General features: G+C 42.2%; 1 protein-coding gene across 2 annotated transcripts; it reads right to left on the bottom strand.

Annotated features, from left to right (window-relative positions):
- Positions 1-8,548: 8,548 nt before the first annotated feature.
- LOC147889593 (ADP-ribosylation factor 1) lies at positions 8,549-20,348 on the bottom strand. 2 transcript variants are annotated; one of them, XM_087391985.1, is made up of 6 exons: positions 20,114-20,348; positions 18,506-18,576; positions 18,168-18,287; positions 9,116-9,234; positions 8,909-8,990; positions 8,549-8,787 (listed from the first exon to the last, which is right to left on the bottom strand). In XM_087391985.1, exons 1-6 carry the CDS (start codon positions 20,259-20,261, stop codon positions 8,782-8,784), a joined length of 546 nt encoding a protein of 181 aa, XP_087248111.1. In that variant the 5' UTR covers positions 20,262-20,348; the 3' UTR covers positions 8,549-8,781. The 2 variants fall into 2 exon arrangements, with proteins under 2 accessions (XP_087248111.1, XP_087248112.1); XM_087391986.1 differs by lacking the exons at positions 8,549-8,787; positions 8,909-8,990 and having other exon boundaries at positions 9,112-9,234.
- Positions 20,349-20,593: the final 245 nt, after the last annotated feature.

Here is a 20,593-nt window from a genome sequence, read left to right as displayed (position 1 = left end):
CAAACTTACTGACAAATACTATAACAAAAGGACTTTTATAAGGTAGAGAAGCTATTTTTCACAAACATTCAGTTGATGTAGATGGAAAACTTGGAAAGGAAAACACAATAAAATATAGATCAAATCAATCCTTGGGATTGAATTTTTGTAATATGATGAGGAATCCAATCTCGAGGATTTGTTTCACAAGAGACTTCATGCAAATCTAATTCAAAGGATTGGGTTTGCATACATAATTATGCTAATCTAACCATTGGGATCAAATTAGTAAAGGGACGCACTCTAATCCAATTCCCACGGATTGAATTAGAGTGCACTTTCTCACTAAATCAATCTTGGGGATCAGATTGGCATGGAGCCACAAAGGAGACTGCATGCTAATTTGATCTTAGGAGTTCAATTAGCATGAGACTGCATGCTAATCCGATCATGCTAATTCGATCACGAGGATCATATTAGCCTGCAACCTCCCCAGATGTTGCATGCTAATCCAATCCCTGGGATCATATTAAAGTTTAAACATAATCCAATCCATGAGATTGGATTAGCGTGAGAATTCATGCTAACCAATCCCAAGGGTTGGATCAGCATGCCAAAAAATCAATTCCTTGATAACAAAAACAAATCTTTCATGTTTTTAGGTGCAAATTTTTTATAAAAAAAGAATTGAAGAATTTTTCTTAATTTTTTATTGTGAAAACTGCAAAATATAAAAAGAATCTAAATATTCTACTCACTTCTTTGGATTTTTATCCATCTTGTATGTAGGTGTGGGTTCTAAGAGCTCTCATCTTGGTAGTAGGGAGATGAATAGTAATAATGAGTTATAAAGGCAAAGCCTTGGGATTTCATAGACTAAGAAGGCCAGTCAACATAAATAACTTTTTAAAGTCCAAGGTTTAAATTTTTCAAAATATTATAATTATATATAATTGTTTCAATATGAGCCTTAAAACACAAATTTTTTTCTCTTAGTTCATTTTGCGTTCCATTTTTAGAGTGAGTGAGGATAGACATTGGCTACCTTTGAATCCCTTGTCTTTATATAACCCATGGCTTCTACATGGGCATTTGGTTATTGTGAGTGTACCAATTCCTTTTTGTGTTTGTTGTGATGTTCAGGATGCCAGTATCAATCCAACTTATGATCCTAGAAGTGCATCTATCAACTCAAAATGTTAGGTTCACTAGCCCGAAGAGCCACATAGGAGTGCTATGAGCAAAAACAATATCCTTAGAGTTACCAAATCATAATGGCTAAGATTAGAGATTGTGGAAATTCAGAGGTAAGGGGGCACCCCTTTTGAGGGTCTTACAATCTTATTTAGGTTCTCCTCATAAAGCATAGGTCTCTTGGTTTGTTTGCTCTTTCTATCATCACACTCCCTACTACTATTTTCTTCATGGAGCATTGAGGTTGGATGACTACCTTCTAGAAGCAGTTGTATCTTATTGAGGTTGAATGACTATCTAGCATTGAGGTTGGATGACTACCTTTTGGAAGCAATTGTATCTTATTGCCTCCCTTTCTCTAAAAGCATCAGTAGCATGGATTCCAATGACAAAGTCGTCTTCACCTAAAACCATGATTTGAGATAGTGTATGCTTAATGGCGTATTCTTAATGAATATGCTTGTTTCCCTACATTGCAATGAGTCAAATTTTTCAAGTTCAATCCTTGTCCCTACAGTGTGTCGTTTTCCTATGCCATTTTTTTCACTTTGGAATTTCCTTCTGCCTTACATCTACTCTACTACAACTTCTAAATGATATTTATTTTCAAGGAGCCCCATATTCAAGCATCACATGTCTCTAGTTCATGTCCTTATGATATATTTTGACTTTCTCTGTGTCTCTTAGCATAATCCTAATAAGGTTATGCCCGAGTTTTGTTAATACACTTTTTTGGGAGCCAAGCTTATGGTTACAAGTAGTTAATTGGAAAAGGGTTTCCTCATTGTACTACTATTTACTACTTGATCTTTACGCCTAAGGCTTACTAACCCTTCTCTAATTTTGTATGGTTTGCAACCCTTGATAGGGGATGAGTAGCAAATCTGTGTAGAGGAAAAAATATTTGTACCCAAATCTTGATGCTAATAGTGACCCTTAAAGGGTAGCTAGCTCATACCATATAATAGCTCATTTATTCCTTTTTTCCTTCACATATGTATGAATACATGTGGTGACAAAATATGAAGAGGGGAGAGGAGAAGAGTGGAGATGAGGAGAGAGGGCACAGCTAGAGAGCACACCACAAATGACTAACTGTACACTAGATTTAGTTGAAAAAATAGAATATATACAAACCCTTTTAGGGTTAGGGTTAGGGGATCTAACCCTTTCCTTTATAGCACTCTATAAGGTTAGTGCTATGCACATATGATCACGTGATGGTGCTATGCACACATGATCACGTGATGTTGAGCGTGAACTCTCAACACCTTCCCTCAAGATTAACATCATGAAGTAGGCCTTCCCTCAAAATGATGATTCTAGGGAATCAAAGAAGGACTGAGCATTACATTCCATCACACCCCTTTAATGGGAATGTCCTTCCTTTGCGTCAAACCAAGAGCTAGTCGGTGTTTCTCAAATAGCTCTTTACCGAGTGGTTTGGTGAAGATGTCTGCAACATTTTCTTTGCTATCACAATGCTACAGTGTGATGTCACCAAGTAACACTCTTTCTCTGATGAAGTGCTCTCTGACATCAATGTGCTTTGTCCTGGAGTGATATACTGGATTTTTGGCCAATGCTTGAGCCGATTGATTATCACAGTATATTGTTGTTGGCTTTGACTCATCAACGTAATCTGTTTCTGACAATAGTCTTCTGAGCCATATAGCCTCACATGCATCTGTAGTAAGTGCTCTATATTCTGCTTCAGTCGAAGACAAAGAAACAGTTGGTTGTTTGTTTGACAACCATGATATAGCACCTTGACCAAGGAAAAATGCATATCCATGTGTCGATCTCCTGGTCTCATGATCTCCGGCATAGTCACTGTCACAGTATCCATGCAACCGTGGATGACTTCCTCTGTATTCTATCCCAAACTGTCTTGTACCTCTAATGTATCTCAAGACTCTTTTGGCTGCATTCCAATGAGACTATTTTGGATTTGCCATAAACTATGCTAGTGAGCTTACTGCATAACAAATATCTGGCCGTGTGATTGTCAGATATATAAGAGATCCGATGAGCTGCCTGTAGTATCTGTCATTGACTGTAGGCTTTTCTAAATCTTTAGTAAGTTTCAAACTCTGTTCCATGGAAGTGGCTGCAATCTTGCAATCTATGAAACTTCTTCAGGAGACTGTCAACATACTTGAGCTAACTCAGGATTGGCAACTTGGGAAAATTCAAAGCGTCCCCTCTATGGCGATCTAGTCTACTCTGATCTAGATTTAAACCAACCGTCGATCGATGAAAGAATAGCAAATAATTCCTTTTCTTTTGTTCTTTTTAGGTGCTGGGTTAGATGCATCGATGTAGAGGCAAATGTGCGTGAAGGAAGTGGTTTTGTCGACGAGGCTCAAATGTGAGTGTAACTTGCGCTGAAATGTGTGCGTGATGTGACAAGCACGTGGAACACGAAAAAACAAGCGACTTTCCTTTTTGGACCGCCCTCAAATTCTTCCTGAATCAAGAGATATGACTTGAGCTAGGTGGAGGGGCAAAAGGAGTGTAAATGTGCTCAATGATGATGTGTCACTGTGAGTCACATGCATTGATGATGTGGCACTGTGCCTAGCAAGAGATATGCCAATGAAGCTCTGTGCTGAGGTGGCAGGACTGGTCATATGAAGTGACTGTGAAGCACTGTGTGTGCCTGCAGAGGTCAGTGCTGATTGGATAGCTGAGGTGGCACTACTGAGGTGGCAGAGGTGATGTGACAGTGATGATGTGGCTGATGACATGGCACTGATGACGTGGTAGATAAGGTGCTGATGTGGCAAGAGGATAGGGATGACACATGGTAGCTAATGTGTGATGACACGTGGCACGTAGATAAGGTGATGACGTGGTAGTTGTGGCTAAGGCTATCTGCCACGTGTCGACCAATGGTGCACCGAAATCTATGAAGATTCTGACGGAATCTTGGAGATCCGTCTCCTATGTTGGAGTTCTATGGGCTCGTGGAGGTGCTGGATTGTCCGACTCATTGGAGCGTGGAGCGCTTGGAGCTTAGGTTGTTGAGGGCAAAGCGTTGGAGAAGCTATAGTGAAGGTCGAGCTTGCCGTGCGGGCTGATGAAGCCACGATGCACCTACTAGCCGCGTGAAGACTAAGAGCTGCTGCTGGCGATGGAGCTCGTCGTGGAGCCTTGATTAAGCTAGGAGCTAGGAGCGTGGAGCATGGTTGCTCTGCTCTATGGAGGGTGTCGCTGGCTGTTCGTCCCAACATGCACGTCATTGAGTCGTTGATGAAGAGGCAGTCGTAGGGCATCGAGTGCCGAGAGCAGGTCCCTGGAGAGGTTTGCTGGCCTTGCTATTGTCAGTGGCGCATTTGGAGCTGGGCTTACTGAGGATGAGCTTTCCACGTAGGAAAGCTCGAATGTGCACTCTGTGGCCTTTGAGACTGCCTTCGCTGGCCTGCTGGCGAATCGTTGCTACATGGCTTTGGAGATGCAGCTATGGAGCAGCACACAAAGGCTCGTAGAGCTAGAGCGTCGTTTGATGCGGCTGCAGCTAGTCGCTGAAGCTGTCGTTGGAGCAGCAGAGGTGCTTGTTGTTGAGCCGACGTGCGCTGCCTTGCTGGATATTGCTGAGCCGAGTTGCTGCTCGTTTGGAGATGGAGCCTATTAATATTTATAGTCCTTGACGTTATTGTTCGGGAGGGCTTTGCAGCATAGCACACTGAAGGCCTGATAGGAGCGTAGCTATTGATAGGAGCTTTGTAGCTTCTAAGTCTGAGAGCTTGATGGAACATAGTCGATTGGGAGCTGCGCTCGATGGAGTAGAACTCTTTCACAATAGAGCTCGATGGAGAACTCTTTCACAATAGAACACTCTCAAGAAGAAACTCCACGGAATTCTCACACAGAAATGAATGCAAAAGAACTCACAATTCTCTCTCCCAATGACTCAATCTCTCTTGCACTCTCAAGGATCGCAATGAATGGAAATGGATGAGATTCACGGAAATCTCATGAACATAAGTCTCTCTCTCCCTCATAAGAAACTATTATAAGCACTCAAGCAATGAACGGAAATATGGACGGAAATTCATCTCAGATGGACGAAAATTTCTCTGAACGGAAGTGAAGGGAAGGATCTCGCAATCACTCAAGAGAACTCTCAATCTCACAATCTCTCTCACATAGAAGGATGGCGCCTCAGCGGAAGGCAGAACCATGCTATGATACCATGATAAAATATAAAGAGGGGAGAGGAGAATAGTGGAGATGAGGAGAGAGGGCACAACTAGAGAGCACACCACAAATGACTAACTGTACACTAGATTTAGTTGAAAAAATAGAATATATACAAACCCTTTTAGGGTTAGGGTTAGGGGATCTAACCCTTTCATTTATAGCACTCTATAAGGTTAGTGCTATGCACATATGATCACGTGATGGTGCTATGCACACATGATCACATGATGTTGAGCATGAACTCTCAACACCTTCCCTCAAGATCAACATCATGAAGTAGGCCTTCCCTCAAGATGATGATTCTGGGGAATCGAAAAAGGACTGAGCATTACATTCCATTATGTAGTTGATTTAAACAATATGCTAACTACTCAATTAAAAAATCTAGATCATTTTGCATGATAGGTGAATATTCCTTTTGTATGTGCAAGGAGCTATAATGTATAGGATATTCATGAGGAGATTTTAAAATGTATGTGCCATGGCTTAAAGTTTGGATTGTAAAGAATATCATAGCATCTTTTACTGTTGAGTATAAGTTCTTAGTTGACAAAAGACAATCTTAATTGTTGGTTTATAATGAACTGCATGGTTATGCATATTATAAGTTCTCCCAAAAGATACATTTCTTTCCTCATCATTAGATTTTCTATTTGGATCACTAGGGTTGCTTGGGGAAAGCCCCAAAAAAAAAGGATATGCCATGTATCATGAGTTATGTAATGGACCATAGATGGCACGTAAACATATGTCCCCAATTATGTGAAAGCTAAAATTTGACTATGGACACATAATGAACCTTATGTTCTTGAACTATGGCTTACACTCTACATGGCATATTTCGCTGATGCTTTTTAAAGTAGTTGCTTTGGGTGAATAAACTATAATTGGACAGTCTACTTCATATTTCAATCCTCCTCATGAGAAGCAAAAAAATCAATTTACATCTTTCTCTATTTTCTGTTGTAAATACTCCTCATGGGAATACATCAAATGAATACATAGGTAGCTCCTACACTTTTGAGTCTTGAAATCATTGAAACTACAAAATGAGCTAGCATCTATCTTTGTTTCAAAGTACATGTGAGAGACTACTTGCCATATGTTTTTGTTTTCTAAGATGTTGGTCATTTACTTTTTGCTACGCATCTGGTTGTTATTATGGATACCTTGACATGGAAATATATCAAAAATTTTGGTAATATATGGTAGATGCTTGAATTGAATAAAAACGGTGGAAACTAGCACACTAAATACAATTGCAAAACAAGAGAGCATTAAAGATGGGGAAACCCAATCAATTGGAAAGTCCTGTAGGCAAATCCGAAAAGCAGAAGAATGTCAACTAAACTAATTTCTATGATTACATACAATGTTTTTGGTCTAACAGACTTGTATAAAGCTATGGAGCCCTATCAACAAGATCTCACCTTTCTCTAGAAAAAAAAAAGACCTTACCAACCTTTCTTGCTCTTCAAGAGGTCACCAAAGAAAGACTGAATAAAGTAGACAATAGGAGAACTCGATTCTTTTTCTAATCATGTTGAAGTCTAAGGGAGAACCATTAGTGACTTTATTATAGGTTTATAAAAGATCTCCAAGGCAATTGGATTGCAGTTGAGGTAGTTGTTAAGAATATCAATTATTTATGCTTCTTTGTATTACCTTACCTCGTGCTCTCTAGGGAAGGATCTCTAGACTAAGTTGCCATTTCCCAGAGGCAATTTACCTTGCTTGGAGATTTCAACTTAATAAAGTTGAAAAAAGACAACAGACTTGAGGAAGGTTCAATGATCAAAGGTGTTGAAACTTCTAAATTGGAAAGAAGTCAAGAAGAAACATAGATCTTGGTATTGGCTCAAATTTTATCTAGCCTAACAAACAAATTTGGAGACAATAGAAAGAGAGCAAACTAAATAGTACAAGGGTGGGGCTAAAGGGTACAGCCAAAGTAGTGGATTGCACATGTGCCGTTGGAAGAAAGGGTCAATGATCTCAATCTTGGTTCAAAGCTTATCCTGCTACTTTCAAGATAAGGATGTTGAGGATCCAATTAAGAACATCTAGAACAAGGCCATTCTATCTAATAGCTCTAAGGCTGATTAATGGGTTGAAGCAATAGGCTCCACACAAACCTTCCTAATGGAAGTGAGGAAAAAAGTTGCATCTACTAGAGCTAAAAGAAAAGATTAAATCTCAAAGAGGAGATCAAAAATGTTGAAATCAACCATTCCCGAGAGTTTCAACTAAAAAAGGGCCTCTTGAATTAGGGACTTAAACATGGGCTTAATCGCAATGAGTTAAGCTCAAGCATTTAAAACACGAAGGAAATCTTCCTCATCATTGGTAGAAATAAGTGGTCTTGTGCCAAGTAGAAGGGGTGTTTTAACACACTGGATCATATACCTAGATGAATCCAAGAACATGCCCAAACTCATCCTCTTAAAACAACATAGTGCAGTTTCAATCTCATGATAGTCACTCATAAGGTCATGATAGTCACTCATAAGGTTGAAAACCAAAAACTCCGTCACACATAGCAAGGACTAGCTACTATGACATCCCCCCTTCCGTAAACAATGGGTGTAGACCATAGTGTAAACATATGCTCACATACAAATACACATTGGATCATATATGATCTATTGGATTCATACATGATTCAATGGCCATTGTGAGCTATGGGTCCATAGGCCTACAAAAACGTGGCACTGAAGAATGCGTTCAAATCATGTAATGAGAGAGCGATGAAGGTGGCGACTTGCAACCACCTTCACAAACTACATCCCAAACCTTTAAATCTCATCTAGACCTAATGGCTAGGAAAAGGCACAATTTGATGCTCAGGCAGTAGAGGATTATCTCCTCATGATTTCTGTTGATTTCTGGGCATTGCTAGCAGTACAAAAAAGTGAGTAAGAAAACTTTCAGATGAAAGGGTGGGTCCAACTTGGTCACAAAGAAGACTTCTGTTGTGGTTCTGTCAAGCCTTGATCCTGTATTTGCCTGCAGGCTTACTTTTCGGTTTACCACAATGATATCAGTTTGCAATCTCCCCACTCAAAGAATTGTGTTTTTAACACAATTCCAGAGACACATTACATCAACACATCAAGTATAGTGTTTTTGTTGTACTTGAAGCAACCACCATACATGAAAAAGTCATTCAATAGAAAATAAGATGCACTGAACAAGCTCAACTTAAAAAAGTACATCAACTAATTCTTAGCTAAAGGTCAATATTTAATGGTATCATTCGAGGTCATTGTTACATTACAGATTATATGAAACTGTGCCCACCTTGTCCTCGGTCCCCCACCCTCCTCTCCAACCAGGAGAGTGCAGGACTACTACACAACGTCATTAAGCCACGAGCTCTACAGACAGACCAGAAGTTCATTTTCAAGCCTGCAACAAGAGCACACAAATTACTACTATTCATGAGAGAGAGAAATGTGAACGTACTTTAAAATGACAGCAGTAAAATAGCATTTCCCTGGAAGAACAAATCAACATCTGTACAGCAAACCTTGCTTGCAATGTTGTTCGACAGCCAGTCTAAGCCCTCATATAGACCTTCTCCAGATGTAGCACATGTACTCTGAATATACCTGAAGACCAAAGATGCTAGAGTCACACAACACATGCCTCACTTGCATGATCTAGCACCAGATATCTGTACTGTAGGTAACCTAGTCTCTGGGTAAAGAAACATCAACAAAGGACATAATCTCACCAATGGCGCTGTCGTAAAGAATGCAAGCCCAGCTTATCAGTTATCTCTGCAGCATTCATAGCATTTGGAAGATCCTGCTTGTTTGCAAAAACAAGAAGAACTGCATCTCGAAGCTCATCCTGGAGAAAATCAAATCCAACATGAAATTTGTCAGCAATTAATCGTTCCTCCCACTCTCCTTCACCTCTACTTTTAAAGGAAAGACACAAAAATGAGATGTGACGACCACATTCCAAGCAAAAAGATATACAAGGCACTTCATGCACAAGAGGGTTTGGTGGCAGTAGAGGGAGAGCTAAGACTTCTGACTAAAATCGTCGCAAATATGTTCAGCCAGGCAATGATGATATTTGGGTGTGCTTAGCAAAAACATAATGATGGACAGAAAGGACCCTGAAATTTCATTTTTAGCCATCTTATGGCCGTACCATGGTAGTATTGGACAGAGTCAAATCTATGAACTAGAGAAGAATAGCATGTGGAAGTAGAACATTGCCCCTCTCTGCTGTTTCATCAGGCCTTTTCTCAGCCCTTCCCTAGACTGCCATCGTTTCTCTCCCTTATTCGTATTCTCTTCCTATTCCCTTCGTAGCCTCAAGCTTGGGTTTTGTTAGAATTATAGATATAATTGAGCAGTGACCAATGTAATTTAATAAGCTAGTTAGGGGCACTTTTCCCTCTTTAAGCGGTTTTTCCCCTTAACTGCAGTTAGTTCACTAACTATGGTTAGTGACTACTAAGGTTTTGTCACTAGGACAAAACCTTATCTCTCTTTCAGTTGTACTCTTACACTCCTCTATTGCAACCAAGCTATCAAGCTTTCAGCTCTCAAGCTCACTCTCTCTTGCTCTCTCTCTCTCTCACCAAACACTCACATTTGGTATCAAAGCAGATTCTTCCTGCGTTTGCTCCTGCTGCACATTCGCCTCCAGCTCCAGCCCGCAAGCTCCCTGCTCCATCAGTTCACCGTCCGTACAGATCGTCCGTACAATCCGTACGGACTGATTCTGTACAGTCCCGTACAATACCTGCGTGGCCGTCGTACAATCTCATCACCCGTACAAGTGAAGCATCGTACAGTCTGCAGCTCCATTCCGTACAGCAGATCTTCAGCCGTACAGCCCGTCGCCAAACTGTACGGTTCGCCGTACAGTTCCGTACGGTTCGTTGTCTCCAACCGTACACCTATGTCGACCGTACTGCTCCTGCGTCATTTTCGTCGTCAGTTCATCAAGCGTCCGTACTGTTCCATACAACCTTAGTACCTTCCGTACTTTCTACGTGCAGCCCATCTGTACAGGTGTTGTACCCACCCTACATGTCCGTACATTTCGTACAACCTGCAGCAGACAGCTCATCCGTACAATACGGCCATCCGTACCTCTATCGTACAATCACCGTACAGGCCGTACAGTTGCATTTGGCCTTCTGAGCAGGTTTCATTCCTGCAAGCATTCTTGCAGTTGGTCGTCTGGCAGACATTTCTTTGCAGGAAACCATTGTTTGGCAGAGCAGTTTTTTTTTTGGGCAAATTTGAGCATATTATGTGAATTGGGCATTTTGCAAAATTTGGGGCTTTTCTTGGATTTGCCCCAATTTCAACTCAATTTCACCTTAACATCTGGGGCTTTTGCAATTACACTGCAATTTCGCAGTGAAATTTGGGGCTTTTGCAGATAGAGAGCAATTTGTGCAACATTTGGGGCTTTCAGACCATTTGCCCCCTTTCTGGTTGCAATTTCAGGCCTATTTTGGGGCTTTTGTGTTGGGAGAGCAATTTTGGAGATTTCAGTTCATACTGCCTTTCTTGAAGTGTTTTGCAGCGCTTTTGGTAGATTCTCGAGAGTTTTTGATGCTTGGACAGATTTCAGTGTGTGCAAGTGCAAAAATCTGAGTTGCATTTAGAGCCAGTGCTTGGCTGTGCTTTTTTGGGAGTTGTGCATTTCATTCCCAGTAAGGGAATTCAGTTTTGTATCTGCTTAAATCTCTTTCTCAGATATGGCCCAGCAAAATCAGAATGACTTCCAGTTCAGTGGTCTTTCACAGGAAGACAAGTTGGATGGTACCAACTACTCCCTCTGGCATTTTATGGTACGCAATATTCTGATTTCTCGCAATTTATGGGATTATGTGAATGGGGGTGAGAACCGACCAGCAGGTATGGCACCTAATACCCCTCCTCAGCAAGGAGGTGGAAGAGGTCGAGCACAGGGTGCAGCTACAGAACAAGTTGTTGGTGCAGCTATAGCCACTGGATTCACGGGATGCCTTAGCTTTGTCATGCATCTCTCTTTCAGTGAAAAGATTTATTATTCCGCATATCCGGTCATGTAAGACCTCAAAGGCAACGTGGGATATCTTAGAAAGCATGTATGCAGCCCGGAATGATGCAAGGGTATCTTTCTTGAAAAGAGAGTTAAGTGGGTATTCCCCATATCCGGTCATGTAAGACCTCGAAGGCAACGTGGGATATCTTAGAAAGCATGTATGCAGCCCAAAATGATGCAAGGGTATCTTTCTTGAAAAGAGAGTTAAGAGGGTATGCGCACAGATAGAGGTGGGGAATACTTGTCTGCAGATTTTGATGCTTTTCTGAAAGGCAAGGGTATTGTGCATCAGCTCACAATGAGACTGACCCCTCAGCAAAATGGCAAAGCTGAGAGGAAAAATAGAACTCTTATGGAGATGGACAGATGTATGCTGAAAAGCAAACACATGCCTAACAAATTCTGGCTTGAAGGTCTGATGTGTGCCAACTACATTTTAAATCGGGCTCCCACTAAGGCTTTGAAAACAAAAACTCCCTATGAGGTCTAGAATGGGAGAAAGCCTTTAGTGGATCATTTCCGAGTCTTTGGATGCCTTGCATATGCTCATGTGCCAGTTGAATTTAGGCACAAGTTGTCAGATAAGGCAAGTGCATATTTGTTGGGTACAGTGCAGAAAGCAAGGGGTACCGTCTCTACAATCCTGCTACACGCAAGATCATTGTCAGTAGAGATGTGATATTTGCAAAAAATTCAGCTCACACTCAGGCTGAATTTCATATGCCTTCTTCTTCAGAGAATGTTTTTGAGGGGTTGCTACCCATTGCCTTGGGTTCCCCTGCTGATATTTCTGATGCAAATCAGAATTTACAGCCACCTCCCGATGCTTTAGTTCAGCCACACGATGTCTTGCCACCTCCACAGGCAGTGGAACAGGTGGTGCAGCAAGAAATTGCAGACATACATGCAGCAAAAACAGTCCCAAACTGGCTGTTACAGACTCTCAGGGAGAATAAGATTGATGCTCCATTACCTGGCAGGACTCGCAGTGCAACAAGGCACATGGAAGGTGCTAATTCAGTGGAATCAACATATGCAGGTACTCTTCTTGATGAGGAGGAGCCTGCATCATTCGAAGAAGCAAAGGACAATGTGCATTGGATGAATGCCATGCACGATGAGTTGCAGTCCATTAAAAAAAATCAGACTTGCGATGTTGTAGACTTGCCACCAGGTAAACATGCCATTGGCACACAATGGGTTTTCAAGGTGAAACAAAAGCTAGATGGCTCCATTGACAGATACAAGACAAGGCTGGTTGCTAAAGGCTATGCTCGAAAAAAGGGCATAGATTATGAGGAGACTTTTGCTCCTACATCCCGGATGACCACCATCCGATCTGTTATTGCAATGGCTGCACATTTTGAGTGGAATGTTCATCAGTTGGACATAAAAACAGCCTTCTTAAATGGAGACTTGTTGGAAGAGGTGTATGTCAAACAACCTCCAGGCTTTGAAATTACAGCAAATGCACTATAGGTATGCAAGCTAAACAAAGCTTTGTATGGGCTGAAACAGGCCCCTCGTGCATGGTATGCCAAGATTCATGCCTTTTTTACCAGCAAGGGACTGCACAATAGTCATACTAAGAGCACCCTCTACATCAAGATGGATGGGGGAGAAATTTTAGTCATCCTTCTTTATGTCGATGACTTACTGCTCACAGGGTCCAATGAAGATAAAATTGCAGATTTCAAAGCTGATTTGCAGACCACCTTTGACATGTCAGATTTGGGGCTGCTTCACTTTTATTTGGGGATCCAGTTTTCTCAAGAGAGACGTGGCACTGTTATGTCTCAGTCCAAGTATGTGCAGAAACTCTTGGACAGATTTAACATGCATGATTGTAAGCCCATAGCCACTCCCATGGAACCGGGGCTGAAACTCACAATGCATGATGCAGGAGAATCAATTGATGCCACATCTTACAGTCAAGCTGTTGGATGCCTCATATATCTCTGCAACACTAGACCTGATATTCAGTTTGCAGTATCTCAGGTGAGCAGGTATATGCACAGCCCAAAAACTATGCATTGGCAGGCAGTTAAGCGCATCTTCCGTTATTTGTAGAGCACGAAGTCTTTTGGCTTGTTATTTCCCAGGGGGGTGACTTGCAGATGCATGCCTACAGTGATTCAGATTGGGCTAGTGATTATGACACTAGGCAGTCCACTAGTGGCAATTGTTTCTTTTTGGGTAAATCTTGCATTTCCTGGCTGAGCAAGAAACAATCTACAGTGGCTACCTCATCATGTGAAGCTGAGTACAAGGCAGCTTTCACAGCAACAGTTGAATGTGTCTGGCTGTGACGTCTATTTGCTGATCTTCATCTGTCTTTGAAGGGTCCTTCTCCAATTCTCACTGATAGTCAGAGTGCCATTGCAGTGGCAAAGAATCCAGTGTTTCATGCTCGCACGAAGCACATTGAGATTCACTATCACTACGTCAGAGAGAAGTTGCATGCAGAAGAGATCAGTATGATCTTTGTGTCCACACATGACAACGTTGCAGATATTTTCACCAAAGCACTACCACGTGAAAAGTTTGAGGCATTTCGCAGTGCCCTGAACTTCTATCCGTTTGGTGATTGATCAACCTTGTACATGACATTGGCATTGCACAGGGGTGTTAGAATTATAGATATAATTCAACAGTGACCAATGTAATTTAATATGCTAGTTAGGGGCACTTTTCCCTCTTTAAGAGGTTTCTTCCCCTAACCGCAGTTAGTTCACTAACTATGATAAGTGACTACTAAGGTTTTGTCACCAGGACAAAACCTTATCTCTAACTCTTTCAGTTGTACTCTTTCACTCTTCTATTGCAACCAAGCTATCAAGCTTTCAGCTCTCAAGCTTACTCTCTCTTGCTCTCTCTCTCTCTCAAACACTCACATTTTTCACCCAAGCTTGCAACCACCTGCTTTGCTCACTCCTTGTACATCCCTTTTCACCCCTACTTCAGGGCTATGTTTGCTTGGGCAGGTGCTTTCAAGCCACGCTTGCCTTTTATTAACAGGCACGCTCATTTTGTTTGACCGTCCGACTACAAATAATCCTAGGTGCTCCTACTCAAACTTAGTTTCCAACTTATGTGGATAGCCCTCCAGAAGCGGCTATCACTTACAATTCCGATCACTAACAAAATGGTGATAAAGCTACTGCGAACAAGGCGTTGCCGAGATGAGAATAAGTCGACCTCAAATGCCTCCTGCAACAGTCCAACGTTACATTAGAATTCCATTAAAGCAAAAGTATACCAAGAGAGAAGAAATTCAAAGCTCATAGTTTCTTACCACTATGGAGTCATCATGCTCAATCCCTTCCTCTTTGTCAATGAGGATGGATCTAGAGGCCTCCTGCTCTCTGGAGTGAGATGTGGAGGCTTCTTCTGGAACATCAGGTAGGTTGGAGTAGATTGATGTCTCTGCATCTTTGATTTGGGCCAGAGTTAAAGCAAGAACCTCTTCTATTGAATCATCTGCTCCCAAAACCCAGGTTCTTGCATAGTCATGTCCACCTCGTATCCACACAGGATACCAAGAGCTTCATCCTCTCGGAGACCCAACATAACCTCTATGTCATGGAAAAAGAGGTATTGTTCTCCATCGACAAGAAGGGGAGCAAGAAACCATATCATTGTTGCGCGGTCAACAGAGGTGGTGCCCGAGGTGGATGGAATTTGAGAAGTAGAATGGGGTTCAGGAGGTCGTTGGAGCACTTCCGAGGCCAATGCAGCTTCCCCCGCTCCTTAGCTTCTTCATCTATGGGCTCTTCATTGTAGATGTTGGGCTCATCTACAAAAATAAGAGGATCGGAAAGGACAGGGGCAGGGGCAAGGCTTGAGGTCGCGGCCTCCTCTACCATTTGTCCCTCCTAAAGAAAGAAAATAAAGGTAATTTCCCAAGATAGGAACCTATTTCTTGTGTACCATGCCCTCACTCGAACTATCCTTGTTTAAAAACATAGGGTAGTTTCTTCCTATAGGTCAAGATCACAAGACACTTAATGAAGACATACGTGTGCTTAACAATAAAGAGAATAACGCAGACCTGAAAGAGAACAGACATCTGCAACCAAAAGGGCATATATCTGTTGGTAGAAATCAATACAAAACTGCCAACAATTGTACCAACACCTTCAATAAACAACCACTGAGATAGGATACCAAATCTGCCACAAATTGCTGTACCCTCTGAAGTGGACGACTCCTCTTATGCCGCATGCCTCTGAGTGCTCCTGAAAAATTCTACTCTGAGTTCACTGCTGACAGCTCTACCTCCTATGCACCCCTTTACACTCTACTATAGGCTGTAGGTAATGCACCCAAGAATGCACTGGAATGACAGGACTTCTGCTCTTGAACCTTCTTCACCTCTACAACTTCCCCACAAAGGGAGCTATTTATAGGGCTGTATGTCCCCCAAAACCTGGCTGACCGACCAGTCTGTAGACCTCACAGACCAGGGTCAGTCGAAATGGTCTGTAGGTAGCCCAACCAGCAACCAGGTCACAGCTGACCTGCTGCTCCAGCTCCTTGGCCTATATTAAGGCCTTCCTTCCAGGCCTATGGCTGGCTGTTTACCCAGCCAATCTTCCCTTTCCAGGCCCTTGTACCTGGCACAAGGGCCTAATGTACCTGCTGACCAGTCCTGCTGTACCTCCCGACTAGTACCTGATGTACAGGCCTGCAAACCAGGCTGCCTGAGGCCTAGGAATTGGCCTCTTTCTGGAGCTATTCCTGCACACCTTCTCCAGGCCTTTGCCAACCACTGCTGCTTGCCCGATGTACAGGCCTGCAAACCAGGCTGCCTTGAGGCCTAGGAATTGGCCTCTTTCTGGAGCTATTCCTGCCCGTACCAGGGCCAGCCAATATACATGCGCTTCTCCAGGCCTTTACCACCACTGCTGCTTGCGTGAGCATGCACTCACGGTTGCTAACAAGGCTGGCCCCATGGGCTTTCCCTATGTCTAATCTAACAATCAGATCGATCTGTGTGCTGCCCACATGGACACTCCAATCCAACCCTCTTCCTCCCATGCTATGCCCTATGTCCATCCCCATGTCCTCCTCATTATGGAGGCTGGCAAGTGGGGAGCTAATATACCTAGATGAATCCAAGAACATTCCCAAACTCATCCTTTAAAAACACAACATAGTGCAGTTTCAATCTTATGATAGTCACTAACAAGGTTGAAAACCATAAACTCCATCATGCATAGCAGGGACTAGCTACTATGACATCCCCACTGACGTCATCAGCGCCCAACAGTGGGTGTAGACCATAGTATAAAAATATGCTCTCACACATACAAATCCAAACACCCACACATACTTGAGCATCCATTTATACAAAGTCTTCGTACTGAGTTTCTGTCGGCACTCCGGAGGTGAAGGGCAAACTCAGCCATGACAAAGGCCAGCACTAAAGGAGAAGGCTAATCAAAAGGTAGTTCAAAATTTCTTCAATCAAGCTACAACTGCTTGTGAAGTCTAAACGTTTTCATTTTAGTCTCTCCCCAACGAGCATCTAAATCTAAATCTAGCTAATAGGGCAACGCACCATTTAAGATAGAAAGAATTATCACAATACCAGCAGGCCGCAACTTGGACGAAAACTTCACAAGGTGAAATTTGCATGTCCGCTAATACGACAGAAGCATATACCTAGATGAATCCAGGAACATTCCCAAACTCATCCTTTAAAAACACAACATAGTGCAGTTTCAATCTCATGATAGTCACTCACAAGGTTGAAAACCATAAACTCCATCATGCATAGCAGGGACTAGCTACTATGACATCCCTATGGCAAGTGGGGAGCTAACCCTAATATTCTATCAATCCCAACACTTCTATAAAAGTTGGTGCCTAGCCTCATAGCGTAGATAACCATGTACTATGACATCCTTTCACCTGTTCTATCCGTATTCTGTAACTGTAGGTACTTCACCAACCAAAGGCACAATTACACCATCTTGGAAAGTGTACTACTTTCACCAACTGTTCTTGAACACCAACCATCGGTGTTGCAACTATAGCATGATTATCATCAACAGATGTAGCCTCCCTTTCATTAACAAATTTCCAAAATTTTTAGTAAAGCTGATCATGTTCACATTTAACTTTCAAGGACTCAAAAACCAAATCAAACTCAGCTCATTCAACATAGGCATCTGACTCATGCCATTTTCTACTTTCTTTATGAAATCTCAATTCATATCAAACGCTTGGATCAATTCAGCCCACCTGGCCTCTCAACCTTTCAAATCAGGCTGATTGCACAACTGCTTGATACACTCTTGGACAAAGAGAATATCAGAACTTAGAACCTCACAAGTAATGCCTCCCTTTTTTCAAAGCATGGACAATAGCATAGAGTTCTTTCTCATATGCTGAATAATTTTCTGAACCAGGCTAAAAATAACCAGTCGTCCACCTTGAATCAATACAGATCCAACCTCTATTACTTGCATCAATTTAGGTTCATTAAGATCAACCACTTTTAATATCAAGGCAATTACCATCAACTGTTTAATAAGCTGAAAACTTCTTCAGCTTCCTCAATCCAGGCAAAGGGACTTTCTTTGACCAACGAATCTGGATGTGCGGATTGCAGTACCCTGAGCCATTTCTTGTTGTTGGGCATGTCTCGAGGCTCACTACAGATTTGATTCAAAGTGCTTATCATATGGAGGAGAGGATCTGAAAGAAGAGTATCTTACCTCATTTAGCATTCTATGTAGCTCATCTCGTGCTTCCAACACTCGATCTCTGTCATTACTGTCCACAACAAAAATCAGGCCCTGAGTGTTCTGAAAATAATGCCTCCATAAGGGTCGAATCTGCACAAAGACAAGGACATGTGAGATATTATTAATTCACCAAAAAAAAAGGACAAGTTGGCAATGCCATTATGAGACATCTTCAATATGCAAAGTCAGTAAAGTATAATTGGGACAAAAACGAAGTCCCACAACCTAAAGCATGCACCACATGAGCTAAGTATGCTGAGTAAAGCAGATCTAAATCTGTTTTTCTTATTCATCATAGCAACAGTTACCTTGTCCTGGCCACCCACATCCCAAACAGTGAAACTTATGTTTTTGTATTCAACAGTCTCCACGTTAAAGCCTGGGAAAACATGAACAAAATATGTCATATGCATCACATTTGGAGCAAGAGGAAAAAAACACTACTCGCACTCTTACGAAAAATTCATGCAGTACATGCACTCTATCAAAGACAATTTCTCGCCCTTGAAAGAGCATGTATCTTGGCTTGTCAATCTGCACCCTCGTCACAAAATCACTACTTTTGTTTCGTGATAGAGTTCTTTTTTTTTAAGGTGTCTCCATCAAAAGTATAGGCCCATCATTCATGCACTCCTATTTGATAAACATACTTCCTTGCCCCTTTAAAAGCACGTACTTTCTTTCTAACTTAGTGTTTTGCACAAAACTATATGACTCTTTTAAAAACCAGATGTTTCCAGCTTTCCATGTCCCATCTATAGTACCTATTATTTGCTTTTCCCTGCTACAAACTAGTACAGACGCTTCGAGCAGAGCATACCGTATAGGCCTATAATTCATGCGCTCCTATTTGATAAACATACTTCCTTGCCCCTTTGAAAGCACGTACTTTCTTTCTAACTTAGTGTTTTGCACAAAACTATGGCTGTTTTTCCCTTTGAATTTGCTATATGGCTCTTTTAAAAACCAGATGTTTCCAGCTTTCCATGTCCCATCTATAGTACCTATTATTTCATTTTCCCTGCTATAAACTAGTACAGAAGCTTCGAGCAGAGCATACCGTATAGGCCTATCATTCATGCACTCCTATTAGATAAACATACTTCCTTGCCCCTTTAAAAGCACGTACTTTCTTTCTAACTTAGTGTTTTGCACAAAACTATGGCTGTTTTTCCCTTTGAATTTGCTATATGGCTCTTTTAAAAACCAGATGTTTCCAGCTTTCCGTGTCCCCATCTATAGTACCTATTATTTGATTTTCCCTGCTATAAACTAGTACAGAAGCTTCGAGCAGAGCATACCAGCAGCCATCCTACTCTGATGGCTGCAAAAAGGACTACTTGATGAGAAAAGAGAGAACAACACCATATCGAAACTCCCAGCTGAAAACGAGCAACCGAACGACGATGTTGATTAAAGTTGCGTAAGAGCACTCAGGCCGAAATCGTCAAAGCTAAATATAGGGAAGGAGAAAATAACTCAAAACTAGCACAGCGAATCTTATCATTGCTACATGGCCTGTCGCAAGTTCAACAACATATCGATATACCCAACTTCAAACTTGAACAATAAATCTCCTAGTTTGCGCAGACTGGCGAGGATGAGCTTCTGGATCTGAAAAAACGAGGCAAGGAGAAGCGAAGTTTTCGACTTCTTTGCACTCTCAAAACAGGTACTGAAAATATCTGGCCTTACGACGACATATGTCAGAGGAAATTTGTGATATCGCCTAATCTGCAACTCAAATGACACCTAACGTCGAATACAACCCTACACGGTAAGATCATTAAAATGGTAAGGGCATGAGCCGATGCAAACAGAACGATGAAGGAGGCAGATTTGTTGCGAGAACCTTGGCGTGAGGGAAGCAGCCGAAGAAAAAAGAAAAGAACACCGGTGGAAGGAGAAGGCGATACCGATGGTGGGGATGGTGGTGACGATCTCGCCGAGCTTGAGTTTGTAGAGTATAGTGGTTTTGCCGGCAGCATCGAGGCCAACCATGAGGATACGCATCTCCTTCTTGGCGAACAAGCGCTGGAAGAGCTTGGTGAAGGTGAGCCCCATGCTTGCAAAAGAGCTATGGAGCAGAGAGAGCTATGGAGCTTCTGTGATGAAACTGGAGCTCAGAAATAAGATCTTTTTCAAATATGGAAATGAAGAAGACCACCACCTACGCCCAGGTTACCTCCCTCCAACCCTAGTTTGGCCCTCCCCTCCGTCGAGACACGCACACGCCTCCCACTGGCAACACTCCGCCTACCTGGCACAAAATCATCGGTCTCCTCACTTGTCCGCTCGTGGCGGCGGCGGTGGCGGCGGCAGCGGTGGAAGGAAGGAAGGAAAAAGTTGTCCCACACACCCCCTCCCTCTGCCCACGCCTCGATCAAGAGCAAAAG

This window comes from Dipteris shenzhenensis, chromosome 20 (genome assembly GCF_047967505.1).
Source record: "Dipteris shenzhenensis isolate YYH24624 ecotype China chromosome 20, Dip_SZ_1.0, whole genome shotgun sequence".
Lineage (NCBI taxonomy): Eukaryota > Viridiplantae > Streptophyta > Polypodiopsida > Gleicheniales > Dipteridaceae > Dipteris > Dipteris shenzhenensis.
Note: the sequence above shows the minus strand (reverse complement) of the source record. Positions and strands in the feature narration are given on the sequence as shown.

Excerpts from the sequence above, each read along its gene's own strand:
- LOC147889593 (XM_087391985.1), bottom strand. The coding sequence starts at position 20,261 with ATGGGGCTCACCTTCACCAAGCTCTTCCAGCGCTTGTTCGCCAAGAAG. Across the intron at positions 18,577-20,113 it reads CACCACCATCCCCACCATCG|GCTTTAACGTGGAGACTGTT; the intron begins GTATCGCCTTCT and ends ATGTTTTCCCAG. Across the intron at positions 18,288-18,505 it reads ATGTGGGTGGCCAGGACAAG|ATTCGACCCTTATGGAGGCA; the intron begins GTAACTGTTGCT and ends GTCTTTGTGCAG.